Genomic DNA, 18247 nt, shown 5'->3' with positions numbered 1-18247 from the left:
CCACAGATTTTGTTTTAATACACAGCTATGGACAACTGCTAAAGTGTTGCTACACATTGCTCCCTGAATTTAGCTGGTGCTAAACAAAGGAGACCCATTCAGAAAGAGACCCGTTCACATGTGAAATCTATAAAGAGAAGGATGGGGCTAAGGTTTAAGAGAGTGTGAATGATGCTGAATGGGCATTCACAAAGAAGAGCTCTCTAGCTAGTGTGAAAACCTCTACAAAATCTCTCAGGGGCTTTTTCGCAAAAGTGGGGTTGCAGGTTGATCAACTTTTAAAGCAGCATAACTTCACCCAACTACAGTGTATGATATACCCGTTTGAAGCTCTGAGTCTGTACTTCTATTAAATGTAAAAAAACATTATGATAATAATTTCGAGTTTTGGAAGAAAAGCCTAGATAGAGCTGGCTGGAAACAAATAAAACAGACTGTTGGTAGTTCTGTGAGCTTTGGCATGTTCACACTCATAAATCAATAATTGATTTGTTTACATAAAACAATAGAAAAGAGGCCATGAATAAAAACCAATATAGTATATCGTAATGGTCACAGTGACTTTATGTTTGGCTTGGCACCTAAAACCCTCACAAACATTTACAGATGCACAATTGAGAGCATCCTGTCGGGCTGTATCACCGCCTGCTACGGCAACTGCACCGCCCGCAACCGCAGGGCTCTCCAGAGGGTGGTGCGGTCTGCCGAATGCATTACCGGGGGCAAACTACCCACCCTCCAGGACACCTACAGCACCCGATGTCACAGGAAGGCCAAAAAGATCATCAAGGAAATCAACCACCCAAGCCACTCCCTGTTCACCCCGCTATCATCCAGCAGGCAAGGTCAGTACAGGTGCATCAAAGCTGGGACCGAGAGACTGAAAAACAGCTTCTATCTCAAGGCCATCAGACTATTAAATAGCCATCACTAGCACATAAGAGGCTGCTGCCTATAGACATAGACTAGAAATCACTGGCCACTTTAAGAAATGGAACACTAGTCACTTTAATAATGTTTACATATCTTGCATTACTCATCTCATATGTATATACTGTATCTTAGTCCATATATTCATATATATATATATTCTTAATTCCATTCCTTACTTAGATTTGTGTGTATTGGGTATATGTTGTGAAATTGTTAGATATTACTTGTTAGATATTACTGCACTGTCGGAGCTAGAAGCACAAGCATTTCGCTACACCCGCAATAACATCTGCTAAACACGTGTATGTGACAAATAAAATGTGATTTCATTTTATGTGTAAGCCTCTGAGCATCTGGTTGCCAGGTGTGTGGATCCTGCCTGACAAGCCTGCTGGTGGAGGCTATGGGAGAGTAACGAGAAACACAACACCTTCACAGTTCACACTGCTTGTTTATGTGCAGTCCAGAGCCACACAATGTACATTCCCACCCACTCACCCCCATCCATTTAACTAGCGGGGGTGACCTGGTCACACTGCCAATATGAACAAATGTATAAACACATATTTTTGAGGAATTGTGATATCAAATGGATAGTGCCATATTCTGTGCAGTTCTATTTTAATTTAGACTCTACGTAGACTACAGTACCGAGCAAAGTCCACATCCCTGGGCAATGCAGGAGGAAATCCAACATTCCACACACCTTGCCAAAAGAGAAGGAAATGGACTTTGATACTATAAATATTCTCAAATTATATCTAGGGCTACAGGAACCAGAGAGAAGATCCTTTTTTTAGCACACAGCTAGAGATCCATCTACCCAATCCATTCTAAACTCTCTAATTAACACATCGTAATCGTAAATTCCCCTTCCAGCTCGTTTAACCATCTGCAGAAAGTCACACATTCCCAGCACAACTCAATACCAACCCACAGCTTGCTGTACAGGACCAAGAGGACAATGTCCACAATACAAGGGTATGAAAAGAGGATATGATCAAGTACAGCACATGATGTAAATCATAAGACCAGTCCAGACCTGTCTGATGCTGCTCTGCTAGGTCTACTGAACCTGCCAACAATACCCCAGTCAGTGGTCTATCTGGAGCCTAAGTCAGTGGGGCATCTGTCTGTAGTGGGCATTGGCCTGCTGGGTGGTTGGTTGGTTGGTTGGTTGGTACTAAGCTTCTTAGCTGACATACCCACTGCCCTGACCCAGCAGGGGGTGTGAGAGATAGGGCACACATCTGGGTAGAACCTCAGAATTGCCCTAGCAGTAGTGAACCAGGATACAGACTTATACATACTCTGTCCTGGGAGTGGCAAAGGCTCGGACTGGACACCCTTCTCTCTGTAGATTTGAGTGATGACCAACTTTCCCAGGCGTTTATTCAGATTCTTGCTGAAGCCCTGTCACCCTGTGTGTTTGTTTGTTTCTGGAACAAAGCACCAGGCATTGGGCACCAGAATAACAAACCCTCTGGTGACTGACATGGATATGCACCACCAGTCTAATAAAACAATTCAACTCTAAAAAAAAAAAAGGAGCTGTGACCTTCACTTCCTCTTCACATGAGGAAGCAAAAAACGCCCATTCAATTTCAGTTCCATTTTGGACCATGTATTATGAGTCTGCAGGATCCTTGAGTTTGTGATGATGTCCCTGTATCTCTACACAACAAATGGACATGATTAGGACCTAATCATGAGTAATAAAAAGTGGATAGTAAAATGTTGGGGAATCTTGTCATATACAGTAACTGTTGGAGAAGAGTAGGAATGACAGGAATCCTACTCTGGTAGCCTACCAGAGAGATAACAGTAGAAAGACCTGTTACACAGGAACATGGGACAAGTGTGTGGGGTTGAAAGGTTAGAAGTGGGAGGGGCAGGACAGAGCTTTTATCCACACTTTCAACTGCCACACTCACTCCCTATTCGAACAGAGCATAGATTATTGACCAAAAGTTCATAAAATCCTTATAAAAACCATAACAATATGCTTCTCTTGTAACTACTGCAGTGCAACTCGGAACTACAAACTCATGTCATGAGATTGTACAGACAACTGCAAACCGGGCCTTCGTTTGTTATTGCAACAACATATGGCCATGGGGCTGTTGTAATCTTTGTGCTATTGTCCTACAAAACTCCCCTCCAGCTCGTCTTTGTTTGGAGTCAAAGGGGGAGGTAGGAGGGGGAGTATGGGATTACATATACCAGACACACACAGTACACACAGGACAGCGTCATCAAGCCTCTCCACAGGAGGCAGCTCCTCACACCCGGCATACAGAGAGAAACGTGTCACCCTCTCTGTGAGGTGACTGTGGAACCACGTACAGTGCCTCCAAAAATTATTCACACCCCTTTACTTTTTCCACATTTTGTTGTGTTACAGCCTGAATTTAAAAAGTATTACATTGAGATTGTTTCACTGATCTACACACAATACCTCATAATGTCTAAGTGGAATTTTGCTTGAAGAAAATGTTAGAATTTAATAAAAAAATGTAAAGCTGAAATGTCTTGAGTCAATAAGTATTCAACCCCTTTGTTATGGCAAGCCTAAATAAGTTCGGGAGTAAAAATGTGCTTAACAAATCGCATAATAAGTTGCATGGACTCATTCCGTGTTCAATAATACTGGTTAACATGATTTTTGAATGACTACCCCATCTCCATACCCCACACATACAATTATCTGTAAGGTCCATCAATCAAGTAGTGAATGTCAAGCACAGATTCAACCACAAAGACCAGGGAGGTTTTTCAATGCCTCGCAAAGAAGGGCACCGATTGGTAGATGTGTGAACTAAAAAAAGCAGACCCTGAATATCCCTTTGAGCATGGTGAAATTATTAATTACACTTTGGATGGTGTATCAATACACCCAGTTCCTACAAAGATACATCCGTCCTTCCTAACTCAGTTGCCGGAGAGGAAGGAAACTGCTCAGAGATTTCACCATGAGGCCAATGGTGATTTTAAAACAGTTACAGAGTTTAATGGTTGTGATATGAGAAAACTGAGGATTGATGAACACCATTGTAATTACTTGACAATACTAACCTAAATGACAGAGTGAAAAGAAGGAAGCCTGTACAGAATAAAAAATATTCCAAAACATGCATCCTGTTTGCAACAAGGCACTTAAGTAATACTGCAAATATTGTACAATCCAGGTGTGCAAAGCTCTTAGAGACTTACCCAAAAAGACTCACAGTTGTAATCGCCGCCAAAGGTGCTTCTACAAAGTATTGACTCAGGGGTGTGAATACTTATGTAAATGAGACATTTCTGTATTTCATTTCAATACATTTGCTAAATTTCTAAAAACATGTTTTCACTTTGTCATTATGGGGTATTGTGTGTAAATGTGTGAGAACAAAAATCTATTGAATCCATTTTGAATTCAGGCTTTAACAACCAAATCTGGAATAAGTCAAGGGGTATGAATCATTTCTGAAGGCACTGTAGTACTGTGGTTACCTAACTGAGAGGCAGGCATCTCTGCTGAAGAATGCCAAACATAAGAAAACACACTCAGTATGGGGTTGTACAGCCATGCTTCACATTCTCAGGTCAGAGTAAGGTAAACACTACTTTTCGTAATGAGGCCCCTGATTTAGTCATCAACTGGATATACAGGTCCAGAAAGAGAGTCAACTCTTCCTGTCACACACAGTTCAGTTCAATGGAAGGGTAGTGATAGAGTGTGATCGATTGCTGAAAACGAATGTGTTTAGAAACTTTAGAAGATAAAAGCAGCACAAAGCATGTGCAGTGCAGTTGTCAAACTGTAAGAAAATAAGATACCCACACTTCCTCATTAGGAACTGGCCTTTTCCAACAGGCCCTTCACAAATTCTCTCAGGTACAGACTCACAATCATCAGCAATCACCAAAGAGTCCCCTGATATGTGGAATATATTACTGACAGCACCTTGGTTGAAAAGGTTAAAAAGGCACGACAAATTAGGTACTTACATCGTAGGCCTCGCTGCGCAGCCCCTCACTGCTCCTCAGCCAGCAGCGGCTCAGCTCACTCAGCTCCACGATGGGCTGAACCTTTAGCCTCACAGAGTCCCCAGACTGACGGATCTTCTCCACGATCTCGTCCCGGCTCCTATTCTCCACGTTTTGTCCGTTGATCTCCACCAACCTGTCTCCAGGCACCAGACCCAGCGCCAGGTCCTTGGTCCCAGCTCCAGGCTCAGCAAAGTGTACAACCCTCCGGTAAACCCCACCATCAGACCTTCGGTCCAACATGGTGGTGCGGCGCAAGGAGAAGCCAAAGTCTCCTGTGTTGCGGCGCTGCAGCTCCAGTTCCCTGGGCTCAGGCATAGGTGGAGCCATGACGCCAGGCAGCCGCAGGTCTGCAGGGAAGGTCTTCTCCACCACCTCTGGGATGTGAACCCTTTTCCCAGCCCTGCTGTGGACCTGGGGATGCTGCTGGGAACCCCGTCTGTGGTGGGGGTCAAACACCTTGTTCTCTAATTGGGGAGACGGTTGAGTTGAGCCCGGTGTGGAGGCCTCAGAGGCACTCTCCTCTTTGCTCCTCTGGGAGAAGGGCTTCATGATCTGGCCCACCTGGGAGTTCTGCTTGGCCAGACCGCCGAACTTGGCCGCCCGCTCCTTCACAGAGATGCGATGGGGGTCCTGTCCCCCCTCCCCCTTGATGTCATCACTGGAGCTGGTTGCACTCATCTGGCCCGGGTCCAGGACCATGCTGCCACGGTTACTGAAGCGATCAGCGTCTAGATCAGTAAGGCTGAGCTCTGTGTTGATGGCCACCTTGATAGGGATGGGGCTGGAGATCTCCAGCTTGACCTTAGAGTCCCTCTTAGAGCCTCCTCGGTGGAGGTTGAAGAAGCCCCGCCTCTGGCTCATCTCGTCCAGGCTCTTCAGCTCTGCCTGTGACATCCTCTCCTTTTTGTCCTTCCTGTCTTTTTTGTCCTTCTTCCTCTCATCCTTGTCTTTCTTGATCAGATGGAACATATTTGGCTCCAAATAGCAACCCCCTCAAGGTTGGTTTGTGTAGGTTTACACCAGGGGGGTTCCATACACAAGTGAAGTATCAGTTCAGGCTTTTGACTCAGGTCATGGAAGCATCTGGGTGACACTTTGAAATGTCATCAACAGAGGGGCCATGAGGAGAGAAGAGACAGTCAAGTAAGTATTTGGCCAGGCCATAATCCAACAATCACCCAATACAATGGCAATGAGATATCATTTCAGATCATGTGGCATGCCCATGGCTAGAGACAATGACAGAAAGAGTGTTTGTCACCAGGGAATGTCTAGGCTCATTTAAAGTAGCTGTCCAGTGTTTCCAGATATCTATGAAATATGACCTATAATTAATTACAATATGAGTGAAATATTTTTATTTTATGTTTAAGGCCTAGTGCAGACAAAATCGTGATTGTCCTGTGTTTTATATACAGTATATCCACACTATGAGGTTGGAATAATACTGTGAACTTGTGAAAATGATGATAATGCCCTTTTAGTGTAAGAGCTGTTTGAAAAGACCACCTGAAATTCCTGCCAGTTTTTGTGGGATGCAGTATTGGTCTGCCTGGTGACATCATGTAATCTAAATTGTAATCTACGTAATCCTCATAAGTAATTATTTAGCATGAGCATAAACAGTAACTAGTAATGCATATGCCAAAAAGGTACAAAGCTCACCTTTCTTGTAAACATTTGTATAAATTGCTGAGGTGTAGTCACCTTTGAGGACATAAGGTCAAGTACACAGTACAAATATGATACAAATTTGAAAATATTAACTATTTTATATGATGTATTTACTATTCAACAAAACTGTATGAATAAGGCTTGAAATGACTTAAGCTTTCTAAATATAGTATAATCAAATTATAAAATGGCTAACTATAAGATTTCACCTTCCTTAAACTGTAAAATACATATATTTGCATATTTTCTAAAGGTCTCTATTGATCAAAACGTCTGCCCCCACTGCTGTGAACGCCACACGAGCACTAACTTGGCTTCCTGAACTCGTCTTTCATCCCATATTAATATTGTCCATCTATGACAAACAGAAATCTATGAATTATTTTAGATTACTTTCATCAAGTTGTCTATAAATTGACCCGCTACAGTAACGAAACCTGCTGCGCTACCATGTAAGGATTGCAGGCATGTGCTTTGTCAGTGGCTGTGAAGTAGGGTTCAGCCAGGAGTTAACCTCTTAAATGTAATGGTAAATGTAGATTTCCGCCTAAAGAGACATACCCAAAAGTAACTGCTATTCATGTGTAATTACATGATTCTGACATGCAAAAACTTTGAAAGAAGACATCTGGGAGATTATGAGGAAATGATCAGAAGATATGAGTTACATAGTTCAGAATACACAATAACCATTTTTTATTTGTTTTATTTTGAAAGTCATCTTTCATTGACAAGTTATAAGTGAATTATTGATGACTAGAGCTTGAAACACATCAGATGGCTTCCACAACATGTGAACTATATCAGAAAAAAATGTGATTGATAGACCTAGCAACTAGAAATGGGCAGATGTTATAGTAAGTGGTGTCAGGTGTGGTCACGGGACGTTTCCAAGTGTCTCTAAACCTCTCCAAAGTGGCATGTCTGTATATTAGATAATTCCAGTGCTATTACATATTTGCAATCCCTAAATGCAATTTGTTCAGTATAAAAACACAATTTCTACCATATCAACCTCACTCAAACATTGTGGTGGTGTTATGGGGTATCCAGGGTACATTCAAGTGTCCTTTCAGCCTCTCCAAAGTGTCAGAATGTGGTAATTGCACTGTTTTTGCACACTGGATGTGTTATTGTTCACTATAAAAACTAAATTACTACAACACCAACCTCTCTCAAACATTGTGGTGGTGTCGGCGGACATACATGGGATATCCAAGTGTTTTTTCAACCTCTCCAAAGTGTCTGAACGTTTAGCCTAGGCATATCCAATGTATTGATCCCACATACAAATGAACTGTTTACAAAAACAATATAAAAGCAACAGATATACACTACCAGTCAAAAGTTTGGACACACCTACTCATTCAAGGTTTTTATTTATTTTTAGACATCAAAACTATGAAATAACACATATGGAATCATGTAGTAACCAAAAACAGTTTTAAACTAATCAAAATATATTATATATTTGAGATTCTTCGAATAGCCACACTTTGCCTTCATGACAGCTTTGCACACTCTTGGCATTCTCTCAACCAGCTTCACCTGGAATGCTTTTCCAACAGTCTTGAAGGAGTTCCCACATATGCTGAGCACTTGTTGGCTACTTTTCCTTCACTCTGCCGTCCGACTCATCCCAAACAATCTCAATTGGGTTGAGGTCGGGGGATTGTGGAGGCCAGGTCATCTGATGCAGCACTCCATCACTCTCCTTCTTGGTCAAATAGCCCTTACACAGCCTGGAGGTGTGTTGGGTCAATGTCCTGTTGAAAAACAAATGAGAGTGGGACTAAGCCCAAACCAGATGGGATGGCGTATCGCTGCAGAATGCTATGGCAGCCATGCTGGTTAAGTGTGCCTTGAATTCTAAATAAATCACAGACAGTGTCACCAGCAAAGCACCCCCACACCATCACACCTCCTCCTCCATGCTTTATGGCGGGAAATACACGTCATCCGTTCACCCACACCGCGTCTCACAAAGACACGGCGGTTGGAACCAAAAATCTCAAATTTCGACTCCAGGCCTAAGGACAAATTTCCACAGGTCTAATGTCCATTGCTTGTGTTTCTTGGCCCAAACAAGTCTCTTCTTCTTATTGGTGTCCTTTAGTAGTGGTTTCTTTGCAGCAATTCGACCATGAAGGCCTGATTCACACAGTCCCCTCTGAACAGTTGATGTTGAGATGTGTCTTTTACTTGAACTCTGTGAAGCATTTATTTGGGTTGCAATTTCTGAGGCTAGTAACTCTAATGAATTTATCCTCTGCAGCAGAGGTAACTCTGGTTCTTCCATTCCTGTGGCGGTCCTCATGAGAGCCAGTTTCATCATAGCGCGTGATGGTTTTTGCAACTGCACTTGAAGAAACACTCAAAGTTCTTGAAACGTTCCGTATTGACTGACCTTCATGTCTTAAAGTAATGATGGACTGTGGTTTCTCTTTGCTTATTTGAGCTGTTCTTGCTATAATATGGACTTGGTCTTTTACCAAATAGGGCTATCTTCTGTATACCACCCCTACCTTGTCACAACACAACTGAATGGCTCAAACACATTAAGAAGGAAATAAATTCCACAAATTAACTTTTATGAAGACACACCTGTTAATTGAAATGCATTCCAGGTGACTACCTCATGAAGCTGGTTGAGAGAATGCCAAGAGTATGCAAAGCTGTCATCAAGGCAAAGAGTGGCTATTTGAAGAATCTCAAATATATTTTGATTTGTTTAACACTTTTTTGGTTACTACATGATTCCATATGTGTTATTTCATAGTTTTGATGTCTTCACTATTATTCTACAATGTAGAAAATAGTAAAAATAAAGAAAAACCCTGGAATGAGTAGGTGTGTCCAAACTTGACTGGTACTGTTCATTAAAAAAATATATAAAAACGTCTTATCAAACAAAAACTTGGTTACACACGTGTCCTTCACTAAAAAAGGTGCACAATTTTAAATAAGCGGAACTATTTACAAATGGCATTCGTGTTCGTTTTACATCCCAGGTGTAAATGATTAGATTTCACTTTCTTTGAAGCAGTCCGGACAGAAGATCTGGCATTTCACCCTTCACCCTCCCCCCGTGTTTTGTGCAATGCTTGCAGTTCTTCCTTTTGTCTTTTGGCATGTGTGTTGGATAGTGGCGCTCACCTTGAGTGGGGGGTCTTGTGATGGTTGTGAGGTTGCTTTGGGCCCCCAATTCAGCCATTTCCAACACCAGCTGCTCTCGGAAGGCCAAATGGGAGAGAGAGGTTTGACCTTTTGCTTTGGCCATCTGCTTGTGGAGAATGAAAGCGTTTACTGTAGCAATGTCCACAATGTGGTAAAAAAAAGTATTATACCACTTCCTGGTCTTGTGGAGGACCTGGTAGTAGCCTATCAGAGCATCAGATAGGTCGACACCCCCCATGCTGACATTGAAGTTCTTCACAGAAACGGGGACATTCTTCCTCACCCATGCCCCATTGGCATTTTTCACCACCGTCATTATTGAATACCTTATGCTGTGTGGTGAGCATGGGTACTTCCCTAGTGTCCTTCCATTTCACAAAAAGCAGCTTGTTAGTCCTGATCCAACGTATGGTCCCCCTCTCCGCTGTCTTTGTCATGTTGTTTACCTTTACCTTGATTCTGTTAGGACGAATGGTGCCCCTATACCCTTTTTCAAGATGTCTATGAAAAGCATGGGACTAGTATAACAATTGTCCACAAAGATGTTGTACCCACTGCCAAGTAAGGGGAAGTCCATCAGCTGCATGACAGAGTCATAACTAAGGCCCTTCCCAGTGGGTGTGATCGCCTTGCCTTCATAGATGAATAAGTTCCATATGTAGGCAGAGGCTGAATCGGCTAGCACAAAGAGCTTGTAGCCCCATTTGGTTGGCTTATTTTTCATATATTGCTTCAAGCCAATTCAAGCCTTTGAGGCAACCATGCGCTCATCTATTGATAGATTTTGAGCAGGCTTGAAGTAAGTTCTGCATCCCTCCACCATGTCATGATAAAGGGGCTTGACTCTTGCAAGATGATCATACCCTGCAGTCCCCTTCTTCTGGTCATTCTCCTGATCCTTTTGTGGGTCACTCATGTGAAGAATCGGTTTTCACTCATGATGGAGGTGGGGAACTCGAACCGATAGAGTGGGGACTTGCTCCAGTTGTCAACTAGTCTTGATACCTTCAACAGTCCCATGTAAATCACCAAGGAAATGTAGTTGAGCATGTCACCCATGGTGATAGGTTTCCAGGACATCTTCCTTCCCCCCTGCTGCTTCTTGTCCCCATACCTGTTGGTATTACTAATTAGTGTTCCCAGTACAGAGGTGGTAAAGTAGAGCTGAACCAGCTGTAAGCGGGTGTATGTTTCATCACTAACCAACTGTGGGCCTTCAGGTCGTTTGGGTTTAAACCTAAATTGTTCTGGTTAATCATCTTCAAGGACCGTATGCCACCTGTCCTCAGTTTCATCAGTGGGGGGTGAAGGCGCTTGCTGGGGAGGGGTGGCTCACAAATGTCATCATCCAAACCCTCTGCATCCTCCACTCTGTGGTGAATAAAATAAAGGGATATATTGTTGTAAGACAAACAGAATTACAGTTGACTAAATTTACAAAATGACATTACTGTAAAGTAAAATCACCAAGCCTAACCTTTATCTGTACAGTTACTCACATAGAAGGTGTGAAGCACACACACACACGATGCAAACAGTAACACTTTGGAGACAAAGGCAGACGTGAGAACCACAAATAAACCATGGCCATGAGAGTTTAGTGGCCTCTCCAAAGTTATGAAGGATGAAATTTAGAACAGAAAAAAGTGAACTAATATGAAACAGACAATATCTACTTTGGAATTATATAACATTGACATTACTTGTTACATAGGCCTATGTAAACTCAATCCAAAGCACAAAAAGCTGAGAATTTATAAAAATCGAAATAAATAGAGTAAATTAGCTATATAAAATCATGAAAATAATTTACTTACAGATCTAAAAGTGGATCCAATCCTTCTAGGAAGCAATCTTTGTCGGCCGAGTCGAAATCCTCGTTGTCCAAATCGCTCCCCTGATCTGAGTCCGACTCCAGTATTTTATTCAAAGCTTCTATGTCGGTGTACTTATTAATAGCTACCTTCTTTTATGCTAAAGCCATTCAATTAAAGCGATGAAATCTGTTTACAATGTAATGTAGCGTGCTCGGTGCATCTCGTCTCTGAGCAAGGTAGCAATAGTTCGCATTACGCATAGAAGGTTCTAGGCCTTGCTTTGTCCCACCCAGGTCAACTACATATCCCTGGAAAACGTATCTCATTGGCTACAAGACTGTCAAGGTGCCATAGTAGCCAATCCCCTGTGTAATGGATGCCTACAGCGCGTAAGCAGGCGACATCATATTTTTGATGAGCAAAGATATAGGCACTCGGTGGACATTCGATGTTGCCATTAAGTCATACATCATCAGATAACATTGGCAATATTTGTTCCTACCAACCTAATGATTAATTTGATACCCCCCCATGTAGCTAGAGCTCAAACACAGACCAAATGGAAGCTTCCCTTGAAAGATGTTTGGTGAAAACGTTGTGTAAAATAAACCTTTTGACTCTCGGGGCTGGTGATCAATAACGGTAGGTCACAGGCAGACAAATAAGATATCCTCATGATCTGTGGAGTCCCGGCTTTCGGTGTGTATCAACATATTCCATGTTTATTTCGTTTATGCTTAATAACGCTAACCAGAATGTAGGTAGCAGCCATCTTGAAATGAGGTCATCGGCTCGGCCTGCCCTTATAAATTCGTATGTCCATCTATGGTAGTAAGTCACACCAAAGATTTGAAGGCACCAATCAATAGCCAATATACTCAGCTTTCCGCAGACACCCTGCATTTGCAGATTGGGGCTACCGTTCTCATACCAGACTGAATTGGGTCCCCAAATATGGGGACTTCACATTTATGAAGTTAAATGGACAGTCGGAAGAGAGAAGAGAATGAAATGGTAGGAGGGACATCCCAGCTTCAAGTGGTGTCAGAGTTCACATCCTACTTCACACAGGCAGAAAATATATACCACAGAGAACAATAAGCAGAGAGGAAGAGGCTAAGTGAAAGAAAGGACCGAAAGGGTCATGGCTAGAAGGGATCCAGCTTTTGTGAAATTATCGTCAGATTTGACTTTTCGTAGCAGGTTAGGAGAATTAATGAAGCAGGTTGGGATAATTAGGTTAAGGTTACGAAAAGGGTCATGGTTAGCTAAAATGCAAAAACTAAAATCAACTTTTGACTTTAATTTGACACAAACTGGATCCCTTCTAGCCATGACAGTCCCAACTCTGCCAGCAGGTGGCGGTGTTTAGTTTCTTTCGGTATCCAAGTGAGGAGTTTTTGTATGGAGGTCAATGACAGTCAAATTTGGTCAACAAAATAAATTGAATGGCTTATTTGCTACATGATGTTTATTTGATCTAATTGAAGTTTCGTAAGGTTGTTACGAGTGTACTGATATAAGTAGGACACGTGACGTCCCGGCAACTTTGTGAAAAAAACCTTTATATCTGAGTTGTCTCGAGATGGCTATGCATATTAATGACACGAGGCTAGTAGCATAGCATCTCTCTCCATTGAATACAAGCGGTTGACGTCAACAACCTTCATTGAATGTAAAATGTTTAAATAAAATAATGAGATGTATCCACCAATCCAAATAGAGTAATAGGCGGGAGCTTGACAGACCGCAGTGCTGCTTTGCGGACAACAACTCCCATTGTTAGGGTGGAGAGACAAGTATCTTGTCAGTATATCTATAATCTTTGCAATGAGCCAGATGTTTCACCGGATGTATAAATCTGAAGCATCCGGCTGGCATTTCCACTCAGCACCAAATATGGTGATAAGAGGAAGCCCAGTGGCCGACATTCTGCTAATTTTCTCATCGATTAAACATTTGATCTCAATACAGTTTTCTGTTCCCAAAACTACAATCTGTTACGAACAGACTGGACTAGGTTTTGTAGACTTGACCCTTTCCCAAAGTTTCAAACAATTGTGCTGTTTAGAAGGAGTGCAAGGGTTGAGTTATTGCACACGCGCACTTAACAGAATAGGTGTTCCCTAATGGAAATATGTGAATACATGCTTGAACGCGCTAATAGCATCTTGTTAGCTCGTGCTTGGCTCTGCCCAGCTCCTTGTTTGTTCTCCCCGATTTGATTAATTTGCTCACATTGGAAACGACAGGTTGTGGTCCATCTTGGGTTAGTTGTAAAAATCTTTGGATATACTTCTGTGTCTGTGAGAACCATGCCTACCGCTCAATGCAAGCCATTTCGATCTACGGTGTCCACAGATCAATTTATCAGCAAAAATGTCAGTCGGAACCGGTACCAGAACCACCCAGGTCCCCTAAACGGGGGACTTAATATTTAAGTGGTTTAATAGGCCAATAAGAAAGTGAGTTCCAAATCTCTTTTCTAATAACAGCTAATTTTCACAGTTACTTTCAATTTAAAGATACAGTATATTATGCTGGAATTTAGAAAAGTACTCTCATGAACATGCAAGAAAAAAATTTAAGGCCCAATGCAGCTGTTTTAATATCAATATCAAATCATTTCTGGGTAATAATTTAGTGCCTAACTGTAAAAGATTTCCATTAAAATAGGCAAAAATTGCTTTTTAGCAAAAAATTATTTCTCAAGCAATAATTTTGCTAAGACTGTCTGGGAGTGGTCTGAGAAGGGGAAAACTGAAAATGAGCTGTTTATTGGCAGAGAGGTTTGGAACTCTTTCTTATTGGTCTACTAACCAATTTACCGCATGGTGATGGCACCATCGAAAGCCGAAACTCCCGCCCATGCCAACCTGAAGTTTAGAAGGTTCTGTGTAGATTATATTTTCAACCAGCAACTATCAGGAAATAACACTGATCACATTTTTCATCAGCTGTTGTACAATATGATACAAAACATAGGAAAAACTGAATTTTGACTGCACTTGGCCTTTAAACTGTCAGGGCCTGGGAGTGGGTCAGCTTTACACAGCAATGCATTTCAATGTCTCAATTAACTTGCTCACCAAGGGCTTGGTAGAAGCTACCAGACACCATTGTTGTAGTGAGGGTATCAGATGTGTTGGAGGCTGCCTTTCATTAAATAACAATGTTGCTTCTTTTCTGTCAGTAAACTGTTCAAAACCACTACACTTATAAGTGATGTTACACACTTTTTCGGGCAGATTACTATGGGGTTTCCAAAATAAATCGGTATGCTGATATGTCTTTTGTACATTTCCATTGATGTGACACAAATAATGTTATTTCCAAGTTGTAAGTGGGAGGGCTAAGGCAAAAGAGTGTGTCCCTGTTGACCCTTCATTGAAAACTAATGTGCCCGAAGAAAAGGGACCAGTACACTTTCTCTTGGTTTCCGAAATAGACTCCCTTTACACCAGTACAGTCCCAGTCCTGAACGGCCAAATAGTGTGCTGGCTGTTATCTAATCTTAATCAATTATATCGCCGAGTTAAAAACAACTGGGAACTCGGATATCTCCGACTTCCGACTGGGAAAATCATTTAGAACGGTCATCCAACTCGGAATTCCAAGTCGGAAACTCGGGCATCTTTCTAGAGCTCTGACTTTCCGACCTGAAGATCACAGACGTCATGATTTGACCTCCCTTTTTTTCGAGTTCCCATTTGTCTTGAAAGCACCATATATCTGTGTATGGATCATCATCTTCCAATCAGGTTGCTGAATCAGAAGCCATTCACTTCCTGACCACCTCACTCCAACCACGCCCTGCAGCTGAAAGCTGTCAGTGAATGACAGTAGTGATAGTGTTCTCTACTATTGCGACACATTGATAAACCAAACTTGACAAAAATAAATAAGACACTGCCATCCTCCAATTTACATGGGCCTATCAATAAAGTTACACATCAACTAGGCTACTGACCCTCCCCATGCGTCTCGTGCCGCATGGCACTGCAATGAGAAGCAGTCATGCGTGGACATATTTGACTATACAGTAGACTATATCTAAAAACAAAAGGATAGCCTATAAACTGAATATGAACAGTAGCATATAATATCTGCGCTATGATTGCCTATAGCCTATGCGAGCCACTTGTCCTAGACATATACCTAGTTGGAAATAGAAACAAATTAATATAAATGTAACTACCCAGTGTAAAAACGGGTCAATGTTGTTTCCACGTAATTTCAACCAAAAAAATATATGTGATGATGTACAATCAACGTGAAAAACTGATTGGATTTGATTTGATTTGCAAAAAGTCAACTTAAGGGCATTTCTGGTTTTTTCCCCACATTACTTTTAACCTAAATCCAATGACAAGGTGACATGTTTTGTTGATATCACGTTGAATTCACATTAGTTGACAACTCAACCAATTGTACATCAAAACTAGACGTTGTACTGACGTCTGTGCCCAGTGGGCAGTTCGTTTACACCTGCAACAACATATTCCTGACAGAATTTATACATTGTCGCTGAATTATTGCCTGCTCGTATCCAACACTGTGGAGAGGTTATTGTCGCTGCTAGTCACAGCTTGGTCATAATGCGCTCCCTTTAAGCTGCTTTGCCCTCATTCTTTATCACACCGGTGGCTTCACATGACAAACAGTTTTATCGAGAGAGAAAAGATGTAGCATACACACCGTGGTCTAATAAAAATAAATACATGGAATAGTAGGTTACTCACCGCTCAGTGATATGCAGGTTTAGTGTTGGTGAGCAGTCCGATGAAGGGTTGAGTGAGATTGTCAGTAGCTTCAGCAGTTTTATTGGAGTGTCTGCCTTTGCAGGGCAGTCCAGTCTATTAAGGCATGAGTTACCGTCAGCTGGTTTGCAGTGACCCCTACTGGCTTGTTTGGGGACATTATACTATCTGGACAGAGGGATCATATGGAGGACCAAACCTGCCATAATTAGAATTAAATGAATAAATAAATACATGCACACATAAATAGATAAATGAATAAATAAATGCACACATAAATAGATCAATAATTATTTCAATAATTAATCCCACTTTCTTTCATTTTATTCATTTATATTATTTCTTCATTTATTTATTTCTGTATTTCTTCCTCCAATATGATAATGAGGGGGTGTCAAGCAAACATATGTGGTTGGTATCTAAAACATCATTGGTTGATCAATGCCAAGGCACATTGATTAATTGCATTTGCCTGGGCTGCATTCAGTCTGACAAAGTTTAAAGAACTTTTGGGGGGAAATTGGAGATGAAATCTATTATATGCTGCTGTGCTGCACATCCACCATAAAAACACACAAAAATAACAAATAGTACAGGGTCCTTGCTTGACATAGAAACAGATGAACAGTTTTGGAACACTGAGCCATTGACTCCCTGCCTGCACTGGGGTGACTGTGTTACGAGTGGGTTGCTTTTGACAATAAGGCACCGGACTACAGCCATATAGTTTTGAACCTAGAAGAAGACCAAGAGAGGGAAGTAGGCAAGAAGGAGTCGACCGAGATGGGTGAGAATAATGTCCAGTTGGCCAGAAAAGCATGGTAAGCTCACGTTACGGAGTATCAAGCTAGCTTGGCTTGGCTACGACTGATAAAGTCGAGTTGGCTAGCTAGATGCGTTTTACAGCCAGACTCAGAGTTTTACACTTAGCTAGCTAGCTAGTTAATGAACTAAATTGCAATTATCATAAACCATTATTATCTAGCTAGCTGCGGTAGATGTGTCAGATGTAAAGCAAGCAGGATTGTGTCATGTCAGAAGAAATGCATGTTGGCTAGCTCACGTTAACTAGATCACTTACTAAGCAATAGTGGATACTTAATTAATAAGCTAGCAACTAGCTAACTACAGTGAAATAAGGAGGAGCATGTTGTCATGATGGAATAAATCACCTATGTGAAGCTAGCCACAATATGGATTAGCCACAATAGTGGAATTTGCTGTTCGCCTTAGCAATTGTTACTGAGATGAGACGTGGTGCCATAATATACATAATATCTTTGCTAGCTATAAATTCACATGTATGCAATGTAATTTGCTGATAACTACTTTATTGAGCAAAAGTGTATTTACTATGCCTGTGATACGTGGTTGTCCCACCTAGCTATTTTACGATGAATACACTAACTGTAAGTCACTCTGGATAAGAGCTTCTGCTAAATGACAAATGTAAATCCGTTATCACAAAATGGCTTGCATACTTTTAATCAGATCTATTGTTGTCATTTACAGACATGAATGTGAAGTAGGCAAACTTATACTTGAATACAGGTACCATTTTATTTTGTTAATCTCTGCAGGTTTGTCATGTGATTTCTTGGAGCCTGGTGGAGATGGATGCAACCATACTAAAAGGCAGGACATTTCTCTGCATCCAGGTTGAGCCTTGCTACCAGCAGGAACATGGAGCAAGTAGACAAAGTGAATATAAGTCAGTGCTTGCGTCCGTAGCTGTTGGTATGAATTTGAGTGGTTACATACAATACATGTTGACAGAATGGCTGTGAGACAGAGAGAGACGGTTGCTGTACTCCCAGGTAAGGCCCTTGCTTCCGGTACCACTGAAGGCCC

General features: G+C 41.6%; 1 protein-coding gene across 1 annotated transcript in view; it reads right to left on the bottom strand.

Moving 5' to 3' along the window:
* Positions 1–16458, bottom strand: part of LOC121579909 (unconventional myosin-XVIIIa) — a 110926-nt gene extending 94468 nt beyond the window's left edge. Inside the window, exons 1-2 of the mRNA XM_041894886.2 lie at positions 16379–16458; positions 4927–6061 (exon numbers count right to left, since the gene is read on the bottom strand). Of these exons, the coding sequence (XP_041750820.2) occupies positions 4927–5937 (1011 nt within the window). The 5' untranslated portion in view covers positions 5938–6061; positions 16379–16458. The remainder of the gene's footprint in view (positions 1–4926; positions 6062–16378) is intronic.
* Between the last annotated feature and the right edge of the window lie 1789 nt (positions 16459–18247).

The sequence above is a fragment of the Coregonus clupeaformis genome, chromosome 13, assembly GCF_020615455.1.
Source record: "Coregonus clupeaformis isolate EN_2021a chromosome 13, ASM2061545v1, whole genome shotgun sequence".
NCBI classification, from domain to species: Eukaryota; Metazoa; Chordata; class Actinopteri; order Salmoniformes; family Salmonidae; genus Coregonus; species Coregonus clupeaformis.
The sequence above is the reverse complement of the archived record's forward strand: the minus strand, read 5'-3'. Positions and strand labels throughout refer to the sequence as shown.